The 19,917-nt window shown below is 36.8% G+C and overlaps 1 protein-coding gene across 3 annotated transcripts in view; it reads right to left on the reverse strand.

Annotated features, from left to right (window-relative positions):
- The window catches only part of LOC149783206 (uncharacterized), an 87,971-nt gene that overhangs the window by 39,331 nt on the left and 28,723 nt on the right, over positions 1 to 19,917 (reverse strand). For all 3 annotated transcript variants that reach the window (XR_016413579.1, XM_089931443.1, XM_089931442.1), the window contains exons 6-7: positions 5,021 to 5,170; positions 3,850 to 3,889 (exon numbers count right to left, since the gene is read on the reverse strand). Coding sequence is in view for 2 of the 3 variants with exons in the window: in XM_089931443.1 (XP_089787569.1) it covers positions 3,881 to 3,889; positions 5,021 to 5,170 (159 nt within the window). In the remaining variant the exon portion in view is untranslated. The remainder of the gene's footprint in view (positions 1 to 3,849; positions 3,890 to 5,020; positions 5,171 to 19,917) is intronic.

Genomic DNA, 19,917 nt, shown 5'->3' on the forward strand with positions numbered 1-19,917 from the left:
CTGAATAAACTTCAGTGGTATTCCAAAGTAATTTCCAATGATGAAGGTGATGATGTGCCTGTAGTGACCTGTGTTGTGATCTGCCAGGTCTCTATTTTCAAGAAAGTTATTTTTTAGTACTTTGTATTTACAGAGAAGAATACCTTCAATTAAATAATCTGAGTAAATAAATTCCAGCCCAAATGAAATACTGAACACAACAGTAATACTACTGATTATTCTCAGCTCTTATAACATAAATGAATATTTTTTAAGAAAACAAGATTTTATACTCCTCTACCTGATGTAGTTCACAATAACAATTGCTAAAAAAATGGCCTATTTGAAAATTTCATTATAGAAGGTTCCAAATGATAACAAGATAAAATCTTTGTTATAATTAGAAGGTCTGTTACTAAAAGTATAATATAAAATGTGGTAAACAAATGGCAGATATGGCACTTCATGGGAAATTTCCAATGTTCTGGATTCAGATTGAGATAACATACTTTTTTCAAAACTGTCACTGATTTTTGGCAAGGTCATAGGTCAGCTTATAAAAACAACCTTATATTACCCATAGAATATAAAGAAATAAACTTAAAACGCTAACAAACAATGCAAATTAAATCTATATAACAGTGTGTGTGTGTGACAACCACAATATTATTCTGGCTTTTGTGGACATGCATTAGTGTGTGTGTGGCAACAACATTATTATTCTATCGCATGTGGATGCATTAGTGTGCATGTGTGTGTGACATCCACACTATTATTCTGTCCTGCTGGGAAATGCATTTATTCCCGGTGTGTGTAACAACTACACTATTGTTGCATCTGGTGTGGATGCATTAGTCTGTGTGTGTGACAATCACACTCTTATTATGTCCTGCGTGAACATGCAATGGTCTTTGTGTGTGCATGTGTGTGTATGTGTGATAAATACACTATTATTCTGTCTTGTGTGGACATATATGTGTGTAAGTGTGCAACAACCACACTCTTATTCCATCCTGTGTGGACATGAATTAGTCTGTGTGTGTGACAACTGCACTATTATTATGTCCTGTGTGGAAATGCATTATCCCTCTGTCTGTGACAACTGTACTATTATTTTGTCTTGTGGGACATACAGTAGTCTGTGTGTGTGACAACTGCACTATTATTATGTCTTGTGGGACATACAGTTGTCTGTGTGTGTGACAACTGCACTATTATTATGTCTTCTGTGGAAATGCATTATCCCTCTGTGTGTGACAACCTTGCTATTATTCCATCCTGTGTGGACATGCATTAGTCTGTCTATGTGTTTGTGTGAACGACAACCACACTATTATTTGTCTTGTGGGACAAATACAACTGCACTATTATTATGTCCTGTGTGGAAATGCATTATCCCTGTGTGTGTGACAACCACACTATTATTCCATCCTGTGTGGACATGCATTAGTCTGTCTGTGTGTTTGTGTGAATGACAACCACACTATTATTATGTCCTGTGTGGAAATGCATTATCTCTCTGTGTGTGACAACCATACTATTATTCAATGCTGTGTGGATGCATGTCTGTCCGTGTGCATGTGTGACAACCACACTATTATTCTGTCTTGTGTGGAGATGCATTAGTGTATGTGTGTGTGTAACAAACACTATCATTCTGTCCTGAGTGGATATGCATTAGTCTGTATATGTTAGTGTGTGTGTGTGTGTTTATGTGTGACATCCACACTATCATTCAATCCTGTGTGGATGCATTAATTTGCGTGTGTGGCAAACACTCTATTATTTTGTCCTGTGTGGACATGCATTAGGCTGTGTGACAAACACACTATTATTCCATCCTGTGTGAATGCATATATATGTGTGTGTGTGTGTGTGACAATCACACTATGATTCTGACCTGTATTTAATATGCATTAGTCTGTGTATGAGAACCATGCTATCACTCAGTCCTGTGTGGACAAGCATTAGTCTGTGTGTAACAGCCAGACTTTGAAACAAGATGAATTTTTGCAAACATAGAATTCTATATATATCCTGTCCTTTGATTAAATTACTTGTACCAATATCATGCCTTGAATTATGTGGTGCATTGATTTAATCATTGTTTTATTGAGTGATGTGTTGAAAATATAAATCTATTCATATTTTGTTGAACATTAAATGTTATTTGATTTAGAATATGTTTGAGGTGAGCTGTTTCTTACTCCCTTCGTAGTCATGTCAAGCCTTTAGGCCGCTTCTTAGTCAACATCTACAGATAAAATGATTTGTATGATTTTGTTTCAGCACTACTATGTTTCAAAACATTGTTAAATTATAGTGATGTCTAGAACTGGGGCATCGTGCTACAGACATGTAGAATGATGTCCCACCCAGTCACATTATCCTGACATCAGGCCAACCAGTCCTAACACTAACCTTTTAATGCTGAGCCCCTAGAGAGGGGACAGCTGTTAGTACCACTTTTGTAAGTCTTTGGTATGAATCTGCTGGGGTTTGAACCTGTGACCTCCCACATCGGAGGCAGTTGCTCAAACCACTAGGCCACTGGAGCAGTCAAAGTATTTAGTGAGTTGATAATTTGAAAGATTATTAAAGTAATTCAACGCTTAGAAATGTACTGATGTCAAGCTAAGGAGGAGAAACCTCCATATTGGCAAAATTAGCAATTATTCTTCACAATATTGCCAATCTTATGATCAACAATATCTATTTGTGTAAACAACAAAATAGTAAAATTGATAAACTGAAAATATATTAGTACAGTAGACCCTATTGTAATATAATTTTGGGGAACACATCAGCTAAAAATATGTGAAAAATTTCCAGACTCGAGGAAAGGGCATGTAAAATAATTCTTGATCAGCAAACAGATAATGTTCAAACTGCAATGCTCACATTCAAAATATTACCAATACATGACAAAAGTATTTTTGAGAAAGGTCAAAATAATATACAAGGTGCTTATCGAATCTGCCCCTGTTTACCTAATCACCATTTTCCATAAAAGAAAATCCACTGGTACCCCAATCTAAAATCATTAAAAAGGCAAAATTTCAAAGTACTCAAACCCCCCCCAAAAAGGTATTCAAAAATAGCTTTCAATTTTCAGGTGCACTTCTTTGGAATAACATTCCACATGATAATAAATCAGCTCCAAGCATATCTGCCTTCCACAATATTATATGGATGAAATCATAAAAAATAAAAAGAAAAAATGGTTTACTTATTAAAGTAATGTTATACATATTAAAGTACATGTTACATCCTCCTGTGTTTCATTCTCATTTACGTAACAAGGCTGCATTTGTTGTCTGCATTTTAATGTATTTGCTTGTGTGTACATTTGAGTGTCTGTTTGTGAACATGTAAGTATTAGCTTGTACTTTATATGTACATAATAGAGGGCCTGACAGGGTAGATTAATTCTTATTTGTTACTGAGTTACTCTATGAAAATAAAGTATTTATTATTATTATTATTATTATTAGAAGAAGAAGAAGAAGAAGAAGAAGATGAAGAAGAGAACACAAGTTAGGGCCATTTCCAAAAATGAAGCCAGGCAATATGCAACGTGATGATGGAAAGAACTGGTAACATAAAATTTAAATGGTTACTGCTACTAAAGTTTGATAGATATTTTAAGCATTGTCAATGTTTTGCAAAATGACTACACATTCATGGTAGGACTGGCAAATCATTCTTATATGGTTAATATTAAAATAAATTCCCTTTTAACATCCAGTCCAGCGATATTTCCATGTTTACAACGGTCGTATCTGTGATAAAAGGAAAATAGGTTTAGGTTCCAGACTACATTTGCACACTACTTACCATGTTGAGATTTATTCTGACTACACTGCTTACCTCAGGAGGCCTCCAGTAGCCATTATAAAAATCAATTATCCTGCAAAAAATGAAGTAAAACTAATGATATCATGATACTGTAATATTGGTGTCTGAGCTTAGACATACAAGACAAAACAACAAAAAAGATAATTATCTTCTCAATGCATTAATATTAAAATTAGTTGACACAAATTAAATTTGCTTTTCTTTTTTTTAATCATTGTTCTGATTTACAAATTATTACTATTGTGGAAGACATACCGTAGTTTACTAAGTGAAAGCCAGTTTTATAGTGACAGCCAGTTTTATAGTGAAAGCCAGTTTGACCCACTATCAAAAGCATCATTCATGTACAAGTAATTACTTTCATTAACCATTAAAGCTGTGACCTCACATATAATGAATGCAGTTCACTCATCTAAATCCCATAATCATTGACACGTACAATACAAAGTTGATGTGCTGAAGATAACCTATCACAGAATGAAATGTAGTCATCAATATGGAAAGATTAAAAATGAATGAAAAAAAACATTCTACTGCTGACAGTACTGGTGATGACGAGCTGTAATATAGCAAGGGAAAATAATCTATGTGGTCATAAAATAAACACAGATATGCATCTTACATCTATGTCATGCAAAAAAGCAAGAAATATTTTGCACTAAGAGTGTGGTGCTTATTAAGATGCATCCCATCAGCATATTTTGATATAAGAATGTATGTACAGTATGCAAAACCCTATATAGTCATGAGCTAAGTCTGAAAACAACTGAGCCAGTCAAATGTGAAATGAAGGTCACAGTAACCATTTGCTGCATGGTTGTACTTGCTTAAATTTAGTTTGGGGTCAATGTAAATAACTTTCAACTATTGCCAATCATCAATTTCCCCATTGATAAGCACCCTTCTGTATGCCCTCAAGAAACATGAATTCAGAGTATATAGCAATTTTTAAACTGATCTGATACATATTTCCGAGCCTTTCCAGATGCAAACATGTTAGATGAAAACACTGATGTATAAGAGATCAATATGGATCCAATAATGTTCCCCTTGGGAGTCGCTCTATGACAGCTATTTAATACAAAGTCATGAATTAAACTGTACAAGGGAATAAAAGCTTCTATCACATATAGTTTATACATAAGTTCACTAGAACTTGTAGCAAAGTGAGCTAATAACCAACCTTCTTTGCCTCCTCCTTCTCCAGCAAGTCTTTTAAAAATTCTTGTTTGGCCTGGACAAGGCATTCTTTAAACTTGTCATAGGTATTCTTATCTCTGAGCTTAAGACGTTTTATGAGCTCCCTTGTCTTGTCACATTCTGTTTTTTGGTCCTATAGAATCATAGAAAAGAACAGCTGTTGGTACATATTTTTCAATTAGTCATTTTAAACAGGAATACACTTGAAAGCTCAAGTAAATAAAATCAGATCGTTGTTTCTGTAGTGTAAACCTTAATCTAATTAGCTTTGAAATATCACTTGACAGTAAAAGTAATCAGATATTCCACACTGGACTAGAACTGATACACACCAACAGCTGGTTTATGTTATACGTTCACTAGGGTTTAAGTTCCATGTGAAATATACGCTCAGGGCAGACTTTACTCCCCTTCCAAGCTGTATTGATGTCTTGTATATAATAAATACTATAGAATGCCTTCTGCAGTTATTCTTCAATAACAAATAACATTACATGGTGGCAGCAGTAAAAACACAGGATTGAAAATATCAGAGTTGAAAATGGCTTCATTTCAATTTACAAATCCAGACAAATTTGACTTTTCGAGACCTGAAACTTGGGAAAAGTGGTTTCAGCGCTTTGAACGCTTTCATCAAGCGTCTGGACTTAGTGAAAAAGAGGAAGAAATTCAAGTGAATACCTTCATTTATTCCATGGGAAGTGAGGCTGATGACATTTTGTCTTCGTTCAACCTGACAGAGGAAGATCAAAAGAAGTGGAAGCCCATGACAGAGAGATTCATGCGATATTTCATTCCAAAGAGGAATGTAATTTTTGAAAGGGCAAAATTTAATCAAAGAAAACAGGAAAAGGGAGAAACAGTGGACAGTTTCATTACAGCTATCTACGTGTTAGCAGATAATTGTAATTTCGGGCCACTACATGATGAAATGACTAGAGATCGACTTGTAGTTGGACTGTGAGATTCAAAGCTGTCAGAAAAATTGCAGTTAGATGCAAATCTAACTCTAGAGTCAGCCGTTAGTCAAGCTCGACAAAATGAAGCTGTGAATAAGCAACAAACAACGATACGAGCAAGTGGAGAACGAATGTCTGAAATGGATGCAGTAAAATCGTCTTCACTGAAATATGGGAAACAGAAACATAAAATCCCAAATGTTCAACAAAATAATGTCAGCAGAAAAGGATGCATGAGATGTGGAAAGAAAATTAATCATTCTCAAGACCAATGTCCAGCAAAAGAAGCAGAATGCTACAAGTGTAAGAAAAGGGGACACTATGCAAAATGCTGTCTGTCAGAGTCAACAGTTCGCACAATAGAATCTAGAGAGGAATCTGGATTTCTAGGGACTCTTAGCACGAAGAAGGGTCAGCCGTGGATAACGTGTGTGAGATTAAACAACACTTCACTTGTATTCAAGATTGATACTGAAGTGGATGTGACTGTAATTCCTGAGAGGGATTTAAGAAAAATCGGAGACCAAAAACTATCAAAGTCTGATCGAAAACTGTATGGACCTGGAAACTTTGAACTTAAAGTGCTGGGAAAATTCACATGTGGACTTGAATCAAACAATGCATTCAGTGTACAAGACATATTTGTTGTAAAGGGACTGAATCAGGCACTCTTGGGCAGGCCTGCGATTCAGGCTCTCAAGATTATTGAACAGGTAAATATATCCTCAGTAAATGCCTCAGATTTAAACTCACAAAATGCAAGCAAAATTCACGATAAATCAGTACATTTAGATAGGGATTATCGCGAGAAATATCCAAATGTGTTTAAAGGTCTAGGGAAAACAAAATGGTTCTATAACATAACTCTTGACAAAAAAGCCAAACCTTATGCCTTATCTACCCCAAGAAAGGTTCCTATCCCTTTATTGAATAAAGTTCAAGAGGAGTTGGATAGAATGGAAAAAATAGGTGTTATTTCAAAAGTAGATGAGCCCACTGAGTGGTTTGCGGCAATGGTTGTTGTTCCGAAACCAAACGGTACGGTAAGAATTTGCGTGGATCTAACAAAACTGAATGAATCGGTTAAAAGAGAAAACCACCCACTACCATCAGTTGAAGAATCCCTTGCAAAACTAGCAGGTGCAAAGTTTTTCACCAAACTTGATGCAAACTCAGGCTTTTGGCAGATAAACCTGTCAGAAGATTCACGCCGCCTTACAACTTTCATTACTCCTTTTGGTAGGTTTTATTTTAATCGCCTTCCATTCGGAATCAGTTCTGCGCCTGAATTTTTTCAGAAAAGGATGTCAGAAACGCTGGAGCGACTTGACGGAACACTCTGTCACATGGACGATGTTCTTGTCTTTGGGGAAACGCAGAAACAGCATGACGAAAGACTAGAAATGGTAATGAAATCAATTCAAAAGGCCGGCATCACTTTGAACGCTGAAAAGTGTGAATTTTCGAGACCATCAATAAGGTTTCTTGGGCATGTTGTTGACGAAAATGGTTGCCGACCTGATCCAGAAAAAGTCAAAGCTATAACTGAAATGGAAACACTGAAATGCGTAACAGATATACGACGATTTCTCGGTATGGCAAATCAGCTTGGAAAATTTAGTCCAAATTTGGCAGAAAAATCAAAACCATTACGTGAGCTTTTGAAAGGTAAAAACTCGTGGACTTGGGGTCCAGATCAAGAACAAGCTTTTAGAGATATCAAGCAAGAAATGATATCTTCACCAACTTTAGCACATTATGATCCAAATAGAGAAATGGTTGTGTCTGCAGATGCATCTTCATTTGGACTAGGTGCTGTGCTACGGCAGAAGCACGGTAGCACTCTGAGACCGGTGGCATTCGCATCACGAGGTATGTCAGAAACTGAGCAACGCTATGCTCAAATAGAAAAAGAGGCCCTTGCAATCACTTGGGCTTGTGAACGCTTCAGTAGCTATTTAATTGGGTCACAATTCAAACTTGAGACTGACCATAAGCCATTAGTACCACTAATGAGCACAAAAATCTTGGGAGATTTACCCCCTAGAATTCAACGCTTTAGAATGCGTTTGATGAGATTCGACTTTTGTATAGTTCATGTTGCTGGCAAAAATCTATTAACTGCTGATGCTCTGTCCAGAGCACCTTTAAGTTATCACTCTGAGAGTGACAGAGAATTTCAGGCTGAAACTAACGCCTACATTGATTTCGTAGTTAATAATTTGCCTGCATCAAATAATCGACTTGAACAAATAAAGTCTGAATATCGAAATGATTCGATTTGCAAACAACTTGTACAATTCTGTGAAATGGGGTAGCCAGAGAAATCCGCTATTGACAGAAAACTTCAATCGTACTGGGCAGATAGAGGTGAATTTACAATTCAAAATGGTCTTTTAATGAAAGGTACACGCCTTGTCGTACCAGAATCACTTCAAAGAGAAATCCTAGAGAGAATTCACGATGGTCACCAAGGCATAGTTAAATGCCGAGAACGCGCCAAAACGTCAGTTTGGTGGAAAGGACTAAGCACTCACCTAGAGCACTTGGTAAAGTCTTGCCAAAATTGCATCAAAAACTCACGAGATCAAGCTGAACCAATGATACCAAATGAATTTCCAAGCTGACCTTGGCAAAGAGTCGCTTCAGACTTGTTTGAACTGAATGGTCAAACATATCTCTTGGTGATTGATTATTTCTCACGATACATCGAAATAGCAAAATTGCAAGGCACAGGTTTGAAAGCAATTGTCAATCATCTCAAATCAATCTTTGCGCGACACGGTATACCAGAAGTTTTAGTTTCAGATAATGGTCCGCAATACACATCCGCAATACTTAAAGATTTTGCGAAAAGTTATGGGTTCAGGCATATTACAAGTAGTCCAAAATATCCACAGAGCAATGGACTCGCCGAAAGGGCTGTTCAGACAATTAAAAGAATGCTTAAAAAAGCAAACGATCCTTACATAGCTCTTTTGACATATCGCACAACACCATTACCAAATGGATACAGCCCTGCTGAATTAATGATGGGAAGAAAATTACAAACTACTTTGCCAATGGCACCAAACAACTTAGAGCTGAAATGGCCAGATTTAATGAAACTGAAGAAATCGGAAAACTATCAAAAGCAAACTCAAAAGAGAAATTATGATCGTCAACATCACGTCTGAAATATGAAAAAACTTCAGGTAGGGAATAAAGTATGGATTAAAGATCATTTTTCTTCAGGGATAATTAAATCTGAGGCATATACACCTTGTTCATACATGGTAGTAACTGACGAGGGAGAGATACAGCGTAATAGGAGAAATTTAGTTCTTATGCCTACCACATTATCGGAGCCTCTCAAAGTGACTGCTTCAGACCCTGATACTTTGACTGACTCAGATGAAAGCAAAGCAGTGCCTTGAAGTTTTGAACCAGTCAAAACGGATATTTCACACGTTCGGGAAGATTGTCGAAACCACCTGAGAGACTGAACTTGTAAAATAAATTAAGCTGATGTAGCTTGTTTAGAAATGCGGTCATCAGATCACATTTCGTTTTAATGTAAACTTCTCAGGAAGGGAGATGTAGTGTAAGCCTTAATCTAATTAGCCTTGAAATATCACATGACACTAAAAGTAATCAGACATTCCACACTGGACTAGAACTGATACACACCAACAGCTGGTTTATGTCATACGTTCACTAGGGTTTAAGTTCCATGTGAAATATACGCTCAGGGCAGACTTTACTCCCCTTCCAAGCTGTATTGATGTCTTGTATATAATAAATACTATAGAACGCCTTCTGCAGTTATTCTTCAATAACAAATAACATTACAGTTTCAACAGTGAAACTAAAATGTGATTTAAACTCAACTCAAGAATTTGACAATCCAACTGACTGAAATGTATTTGACTTATAATAAACCAGGATATCTTGATCCAAGATTTTTTACTTCTTAGAATAGCAGATTGGTTCTTGGCCAAGCATTTTCAATTTTTTTTAACTTATATAAATTGAAATAAGACATTTGTATATGCAGTTCTAAAAATGAAATGACTGTTGAATTTAAGTATTTTTTAAAAACATGCTACTGTACAAATATGAAGCCAAATTCTTGAAAGTAATAATGGGTCCCATCCAAGCATACTTTAGATGAGGAGCACCGAGTAAGCCAGAGGCTGAGCATGCATAAACCCATCCAACCTAATATGATGTGCATGATGTGTTATAACCAACAAAAATAGTTTAAGGACTCCTGAAGGGAAAAACAACTGGTTTTATATAACTATGTCACATGATTTTGTTTCCTTTTAAAGAGCACCTCTCAGTCAAGCACCTGGGTGAAAATGCTACTTCATAAATCCTCGGCATCTGGCATTCACCAATAATGCCCACCCCATCCATCAAATCTAAAGTATGCATGGATGGTGGCCAATTTAACTTTAAATATTCAAAATGTTTTCTCCTTTTCTCTCCTTATTTCTTCTCTTTTGCATATTGGTAAAGTATACTATTTACTGAACTTACCTGCTCTTATTTATGTTCCATTATGTTTGTAGTTCTGAATTTTGTCACATATCTCTTTTGCTGTAACTTTTTCATCCTTAGTTGTATTATCTTGAATTGAAATACACCACTTTCCAATATGTTCACTTTGTCTCCATTTAAAGTATAATATTTTGCTGTTATTCTTTTTCTATTAAACACTCACATTCTTCTCTATTATATTAAAGCTTTTGATTATTATGATACTGCTGTATATTGTTACTTTTTTCCATGATAATCTTTTTTTTAATTTTCTTAATTAAATTTACCTAAACCTTGACCCTATTTTCAAAAATTAAACCAATGCTTATTTCATCATCATGTGATATGAGTGCATTTTCTACATTATATGCACAACCTCTTGTAGCTTTCATTCCTTTATGTATATATATATATATGTATGTATATATATTCCTTTATGTGCTATCTGCAATGTGTTTTATGTACTAGTCTACAACATTCATATTTTATTATTTTGGCAAATCTGGAGATTGCCTTTTTGGGGAGTGTTATAATCAGTGACTGGGTCCATAGTTTGGGCCATTCATCTGTCTGCCAGATCTTGTTGCAGATTTTTGTTAGTAGCTCTATCACTGATTCCCCCCCACCACATTCTTGATAAGTTCAGCTGGGATGGTGTCTACTCTTGCTGCCGTCCCATTCTTCAGTGCTCTTATTGCTGGCTCCACCTCTTCTTTGAGAATGGGGAAATTCTCATCATTTGAGGAGTTTGGAACTTCAAGCACCTCTGGGTCTCCTGTGGACTGATGGTTGTAGAGTTCTTTGCAATACTCAGTCCATCTTTCTGCAATGTCACTCGCTTCTGTGAGGCATTTTCCATTTTCATCTTGAATGGTACTGACTCCTGACTGTTTCTGTCTGGTGAGGTCTTTCACAATTTGGAATGCCTTTTTGCTGTTATTCTTTATCAGACTGCTCTCTATTTCTGTGCGCTTTTGTCCAATCCAATCTTCTTTTGCTTTCTTGAAGTTTTTCCTGATATTCTTGTTTATTTCTCGGTACTCCATTGCCCCTGTTGTGTGTCTGGTGTTTTTGAGGTCTCTTTGGGCATCACACAACTTCATAATCTCTTCTGTAACCCAGAGGTTATTTTGGGGCAATGGAGGCCAATGATGTCCTTGGCAGCTGCTGTCTTGACTGTGTTGAAAGTGTCTGTCATCACTTTAACATCACCATCCATCACAAGGAGTGGAGTAAATTTTCCTCCAATTGTGTCTTGTAAAGACTTGCAGATGTTAGGGTCCTTCAGTTGTTCAAGGTTGAATCTAAGCCTGATGTTCTTTGGCTTGTTAATTTTCTTCTGCCTCACTCAGAAGTTCACAATCATGAGGTCGTGATCACTCCCAAAATCAGCACCTGGGAACGTCCTTGTTTTGGCTCTATTGATGCCAGATTGGTAACGGTTTTGAACCAGTATGTAGTTGATCTTGTTGTGATGGATTCCATTTGGTGAGTGCCATGTCCAGCATCATGAAGTTTAATGTTGGCCCAGGTGTTGGCAAGTACCAAGTTGTTGTAGCCTGCAAACTTGAGCAGCCGTCTCCCTCTTTCATTGGTAAGCTCATTGCAAGAAGGTCCACAATGATCTTCCCAGTCTTTTAGAGCATCTTTGCCAACTCTGGCATTCCAGTCTCCTTGGATGAGGATGTCTTTTTCACTGACCATGTTTGTTGTAAAACTCCTCTATTTCTTCATCATCATGATCAGTAGTTGGAGCATAGACTTGGATAATTGTGATGTTAAAGTGAGATGCTTTCAGATGAATGGAAATGATTCTGCTAGATATGGGGCAGCATTCAAGCACAGATCTCTTGATGGCTTTGTTTACAAGGATGCCTACTTCATTTATGGACTTGTCAAACTCTTTACTATAGTAGAATATATGCCCATCTTCAGTTTGGTGTCCTCCTGGGCTTTCCATCTGACTTCTCTGAGTCCCAGAATGTGCCATGTGTAGGGTTCCAGCTCATGTGTCAACTCTTGGAGTCTTCCAATTTGCGCCAGAGTTCTAATGTTCCAGTTGGCGATGGCAATGCTGTCTTTTGCTCTGAATTTATGCAGAATACCAGTAGCACACTTGTCACCTCTGTCCTAGTGGACAACAGCAGGCGCAGTCCTTGTGACCCAGGTAATGACCGATCCGATTTGTCCAGCATTATCAGTGTCTTGGGTAAAAGTCATCTGGCAGAGCCCATCCCTCTCCAGACCAAGGAGTTGCCAGAATGGGATGTAGTACATCGTCCCGCTGCCTTAGGGTCTCCACTTCGGATTTTCTTATAGGGTTTACTCCCTTAGCTTTTGGCTACCCAAAGCCGACATGCAAGGTAGCAGGAGGGTGGGTGCATCCATTTCCCGAGCAGATAAAGAATCTGCTACTGCCCAAATGACCACAGCAGTGATGGCTTAAACCATAATGATTTCTCCATGTGTGTATATCAAAACATAATTAGGAACTTGGAGGCCCAAACTGAAGAATTAAAACTACAGTTACATGCTATTAAGTCAGCACAGGGAAGGATTAATGAGCAAGTAACCTCATGTGATACAGCAATTCAGACAGACTCCCAAATATCAACAGTATCAGATGCTCAGACACAGACAATCCCAATACCAGCCTAGAGAAAATGTAAAATGACCATGCAAATTAAAACTGATACCCAAAGTAATCCTGAATTGCAAACAACAGTAACCCCCTCTCAGTCATGTGTGACACCTGCAACAGCAATAAGTGTACACCCATCGCCCTCAGCTGAGACAAGTCTGTTGCCTTCAACAACAACTGCATTTCCCAGTGCTCAGACAAGTGTGTCAAGTAGTTCACACAACTGAAACACCAATTTCAGCATCCTTTCCTCCAAGATATGTCTGAAATACAATCCAGAGACCAACACAAGAAATCACGAGCCAGAAAAGATAGGACTCTAACAATTGGGTCCTCAATATTGAATAGTATAATACCAAGGAGACTTTTTAAAACAGATGTATAGACTTTTAGTGTGAGGTGCAAAAATCAACAACATCACGGGCAGAATAATGAAAGTGACCTAATCAATTACAACCAAATTATTATTTTAGTAGGTGGAAATGATGCCTGTGAGGGAAGATCACTAAATCAAATCAGAACAGATTTTGAAAGTTTACTGTATGCTGCTAGGTACTGCAGCCCAAATACATGTAAAATAATGATATCAGGACTACCTGCTCATGTGGACACCAAGACGAAAGAAATCAACGATCTGATAATTGACCTATGTGAAGGCTTCACCCTACAGTACATTCCACAATGCACATCTTTCTTTCTTCAGAACCAGGATGTCAACCTAAGTCTCTACCAGAGAGACAAAATTTATTTAAGCAGAAAAGGAACCTCTCAACTACTGAGAAATGTTAACATGTATGCCCCCATTTTCAGGCACTATAATGAAAAGTACTGTCTCTACTGTGGAGAAACTGGGCACATAACACAGGTATGCCATTATGGCAAGCAGATTGAGTGATTCAGATGCCATAAATACGAACACAAACAAAGACTTTTGTCCATCAATTTATTATACATTTTTAGGAAGCTTGCAGGGAGGAGAATGCCAATGCTTCATTTACAACAAATCTAAATGTACCTAATGAGACCCTTGACTAGCTATTCAATGGACACTATTGTAGATGCAAAAGTTAATGGATTTTCAGGGTTTTTATGTGAATTTGAGCTAATATATATGAACAAATAAAGATAGAAATTATATGATGTAAGAATGATAAAAGTAGTATGGAGACAATCTCAGTGAGTACCCCATTGCATCATGACATACACAGAATTGATATGAAACTAAATACAAAAGGTTTTAACATAGGTCACTTACATGTACAAGGTATAGTGGGAAAGATAGACCAGGTTAAGTTAATGTTGTCTTCCAAGGAAAATAATATACATGTTTTAGGACTCACTGAAACCAAATTAAATGCTAACTACAATGATGATCTATTTCACTGTCAATTCTACAATAAACCATTACGTAGGGACAGAGAGACATCGGGAAGGGGGTCTTGTTGTATATGTTATGGAAGATGTAAATGTAGAAAGGCAACTTGACTTGGAGTCACATGAAATTGAGAGTATCTAGGGGGAAATTTTCAAAATAATGCAAAATCATTCCTAGTTGGTTTCATTTATAGGCCACCTTCCTCCAAAGCAATCTGGAATGAGAACTTTTTGAAAAAATTGAAAAATGTTCTTGCACAGGAGAAAGAAACATATATACTCGGAGATATAAAAAAGGACCTCCGCAATACTCAAATAAGGAACAACTGGATGGAATTTATTGAATTATTAGGCCTAGACCAGCTGGTAAATGAGCCCCCAAAGGTAACAGAAAAATCAAGCACTCTTACTGATCACATTTATACCAACGTACCAGACAATGTGGCTTGTGTTAATGTACTGAATGTTGGTCTTAGTGTCACCACTATCCTCCTTTTTTGACAAGAAAGATTAAATGCAAGAAAAATAAGAAAAATACACACAAAACGATCACTTACAGATTTTTAAAATTTTTTGATGAAGAACAATTTCTCAATGACCTATATAAAGTTCTATGGAATATGATCCAAAATTTGGATGACATAGGTGAAGCTCTGAGGGTGTGGACTGACTTATTCATGGATGTAGTCTCTAAGCATGCACCACTAAAAGTACATCAAGTAAAGACTGAAATTCAGCCTAATTGGCTCAATACTGCTGAAATCCTAGATGCTATGAAAACATGAGACCAATTCATGGCTATTGGAAACCATGTACAATATAAAGTATGGAGAAATTGTTGTTGTTGTTGTAGGGTTTAAAGCCATTTTTCAGCACACGATAGGCTATACATGGCGGCCAGTATTAATGGTGGAGGAAGAACCCGGGAAAACCCCCAGAAAGAACCACCAACCCACGAGAAGCTACTGGCCAGCTTTCTCATATACCCACATTGGCTGAATCCGAGACTCAAACCCATGCAGACAGAGGTGAGATGGCAGTAATCCGTAACGGAGAACGCTTTAGACCACTTGGCCAATCGGGGCCCCTATGGAGAAATAAAAGAACAAGTAGGATTAAAAAAGCTAAAACTACTTATTATCAATCATTGCTTGAAAACAAAAAGAGCAACACAAACTCCATTTGGAAAGTCTTCAGTGAACTCACTGGAGGAACACACAAGGATCAGACAAATTAAATTCACTCACTTCTGGTAAATGACACCATAATCACTGATGACACTGACACTGCAAATGTTTTCAATTATTTTTTTTCACCAACATTACCACAAAGTTAAAAGAACCAGTGATAGAAAACACCTTTAATGAACTGAAAAAGTTCTGCTGCAGCAAAATCTCTAAGAAGGTAGGTTTCTCTATCCCACCAGTATAAAAAATCTTTGTTAAAAAATGTCTCAGTGAACTTGATACCAAGAAAGCTACAGGACTTGATCAATTGGTCTATGGCTGATTAAATCTTTTGCCTCTGACGTAGATAGCATAACATTCATAATTAATTTAAGTATTGCAACCTCATCTGTCCCCAAAATATGGAAAACTGCAAAAGTAACTCCTATTCACAAATCTGGTTCTGAGGATGATGCTGACAACTACCAACCAATGTCAATACTACCAAACTTGTCAAAATTGATTGAAAAACATGTCCATGACTAATTCATGTCATATTTAGCCAAAACACTTGCTGTTACACCCTAATCAATCAGGCTTTAAGCAGAAACATTCCTATGAGACTGCCTTGATCTCCCTAACTGATAAATGGCTTCAAGCACTTGACCAAGGTAGAATAATAGGATCTGTATTTGTAGATTTCAGGAAAGCTTTTGACATGGTGGATCATGAAATCCTTTTGAAGAAATTGAAAATCTACCAATGTGATGAAAGAACTATTAGATGGTTTACTTCCTACTTAGGTGAGAGAACACAACATGTTTACATAAATAATGTTGTCTCAACCTGGAACAATTAGATATGGAGTACCACAAGGCTCAATTCTATGTCCATAACTATTCATTTTATTTATTAATGACCTACCACTTTTACTAAGAGACTCAATATCATCTACAGATCTCAATGCAGATGACACAACATTGTCAGACATCCAAAACACGAAGCATAAACTCAAAATTTCTTTACAGAATGCCCTAAACAAACCGGAAAACTAGTGCACATGCAATGGCATGGTGGAAAATACTGGTAATACTAAAATATTACTTATCTCAACATGGCTAAAAAGGACAAATCTTGATAGTGATGAACTCTGTCTCACATGGAAGGATAGAAATTTGCAAATGGTCTTTAGACTACTTGGTGTTCTGGTAGATAATAACCTATCATGGACTGAACATATCAGTAAAGAAGTCAATTCAAGTTTATGACTTCTCAGTAGGATAAGACATTTTCTCCCTGAAAGGCACAGGAAACTATTTTATAACAGTCACATACAACCGTATTTAGACTACTGTAATACAGTATGGGGTAATTCAAATGATAAAAACATAGCAAAGCTGGTACATCTTCAAAAAGGAGCATTAGGGCTAATATCTATCTTGAAAGAAAGCAAGGAAAATTTAGCTGGTAAGTTATTGTTGTTGTTGTTGTTCTAGGGTTTAACGCCATTTTTCAGCACAAGATAGGCCATATATGGCGGCCAGTATAACTGGTGGAGGAAGAACCCTGGAAAACCCAGGAAAGAACCACCGACCCACGAGAAGCTACTGGCAGGCTTTCCCACGTACCCATGCTAGCCGAGCCTTGGACTCGAACATACGCAGACAGAGGTGAGATGGCAGTGATCCGGAATGGTGAGCGCTTTAGACCACTCGGCCACTCGGGGCCCCAGCTGGTAAGTTAAAAATATTACCTATTACAGACCGAATCTGTTTGAGAAAAGCCAAATTAATTTACGGGATATCCCATAATAGTGCTCCTAAATATTTACAATCACTCTTTCAGTATAGGCTACCTGGTAATACTCCCCACCTGCGATCCATATCTACCAAACAGTATAAAATTCCCAAACCAAAAAAAGGAGTTATTGAAAAAAGTTTCTGATGCTGTGGAACTCTGCTCTGGAATAGTATTCCAGCTGAGATTAGAAATGCCCACTCTATTTCCATCTTCCAAACCCAATATATCCCATGGCTTCAGAGATGCAGCTAAAATAAATAAATTCCTTTGTATGAGGGCCTCATGGTAGATTAGTTCTTAGCTAATTGTGTTACCCTCTTTAAATAAGGTCATTATTATTTTTTTTATTTTATTATCAACTTTGGCTTACTCCTAGTGATACCACATTGTTATGTGTAAATCAGCCATACTACAAGAAAAGAATTAACAAGACAAACTCGTACTATGAAGAAGAGATCATGATTCTGAAGATTGCCGAGTTTTGATGAGATGACAGATCCTGTGATGCAATACTAACCAGTCCAAAATCTTGGTTAAGTTTTCACTTGTCATACTATAACTGTTTTGTTACAAAAGAAAAGTGCAGTATTAATATTTTGGATTGAATGAATGTACTGAATGTAGGTTACTGCCACATAACCATTGTTTAGAGTTTGTAAAATAAGAAATTCAATACCTCAGCTGGAATGTGGAGACAAATTATACATATGTATGTAGTTATTGATTTATACATTGCATGAGCATCTTTTCAGATTGATATTTGTATTCATCACATATTCTAACACACAATTCAATGCATGGAACAAGCTGATGATCAGAGAGGCACAGTTACCAAGACTAAAATAGCACATGATAGCAACAAATTACCCAATGGCATTTTCTGGCACTTATTCTGGCTGTACCATGAAGAAGTGTGACCATGACTAACAGATGGAATTTACAGTTATCACAGTTTCCAAGATACGTTTGACTTGGACAATACATTCCTCTTTGCTACTGGTCTAATGTTGACAAATGGTTGTAGTAACTCAACACAATCATGATCGCTTTCTGTGGCTTACACATCACACACTTTACTCTCAGGTATATAATCAGAATCTTGATCGATGTTTGCGGGCTGGTCTGAAACCGAGCAACTCTCTGGATCTCCATCTTCAGTTTTATTCTTGCTCAAAATAGAATGCAGTGGGGGCAGTTTTACTAGGCTGCACTGTATTCCAACATCTGACACATGTGTCACTGCCTTATGACTTCATCAATAGGAACAGAAACAATATTTAATCCACAGCCTTTTCATAGTGCATTATTACACCTGTCAATGTAAAATGGCATTGTCTTTCTCATGAAATGTACCCTAACAACTTTCAGCTTGGATGCTGGAGTCACTACTATGATGTAACATCACGAAAGTAACTAAATGGGCATGGAAATTATGCATACAAGGTCACAGAAATTCAGCTTCTAGAAATTATGTATTTAACCCTTTACCTCATGCAAGCGCCTTTGGACACCTCTACTCCATTTGCATGGAAGCGCCTTTTGATGTCTGCTGTAAACATCAGTCATTTTAAGCCCGTTTTCGCAGCGTCACCTTCGGGAAACCCCCCTATTAAATACTACATTCATTTCTGCGAATGATAATTATGTCAGATCATGTGGTCACTGTTTATGCTCTAGTCAATATCTGCTATTTAAAGTAACTGGTTCATAATCTCTACTCTCCACAATGTAGGTCACTGATTTCATTCAGTACTTAATGACGTTTTCACGATCAGAATCACAACTATGAAAGACTCAATAACTTAGGTAAAGGCCTGATATTGATGTAGGCAGCAATTAGTTTTTATAAATTATCAAATTCAGATGACTTAGTGATGTAGATGTGGACAAAAACTTGTAAATTTCGAGTATGAGAAATGGTAGCTACGGTTGGTCACACGGTCTGACTGACTTAACGGTGAACAAGTTCTCTCAAGATTTTAAAGCACATAAAAAATTCTTGCGTGAAAAATAATTACACAGCTATAACAATCAAACTTTACTCTTAAATTTTTCCACGCATAATGTGTACCAAAAATGTAAAATGGTTAAAATTGCTGTTAAACATAACATACACTACATTGCTTAACAGTTAACAGGCAGGCCTATGTGTATGGAGTCAAATAGGTAACAGGTGTTCTATTTATAGTGCGCTGCACTTGGTAACTATGTTCTATGAGGTTAAGAGTTAAATATTAGCATTATGATCGTAGATGATGCTTCAGAGTAAGTTTTTCTTCTATAGTGCTTTTATTATTATTATTATTATTGTTATTATTTCCATTGATTTTTAGTCTCCTTGAAGCACAGATTTGGAAATAGATTACTTGGCAGATTTTTAAAATTTCTTACAATTTATTTTATTTTCAATATTAAT

The sequence above is a fragment of the Sinohyriopsis cumingii genome, chromosome 14 (genome assembly GCF_028554795.1).
Source record: "Sinohyriopsis cumingii isolate HCF-2022 chromosome 14, ASM2855479v2, whole genome shotgun sequence".
NCBI classification, from domain to species: Eukaryota; Metazoa; Mollusca; class Bivalvia; order Unionida; family Unionidae; genus Sinohyriopsis; species Sinohyriopsis cumingii.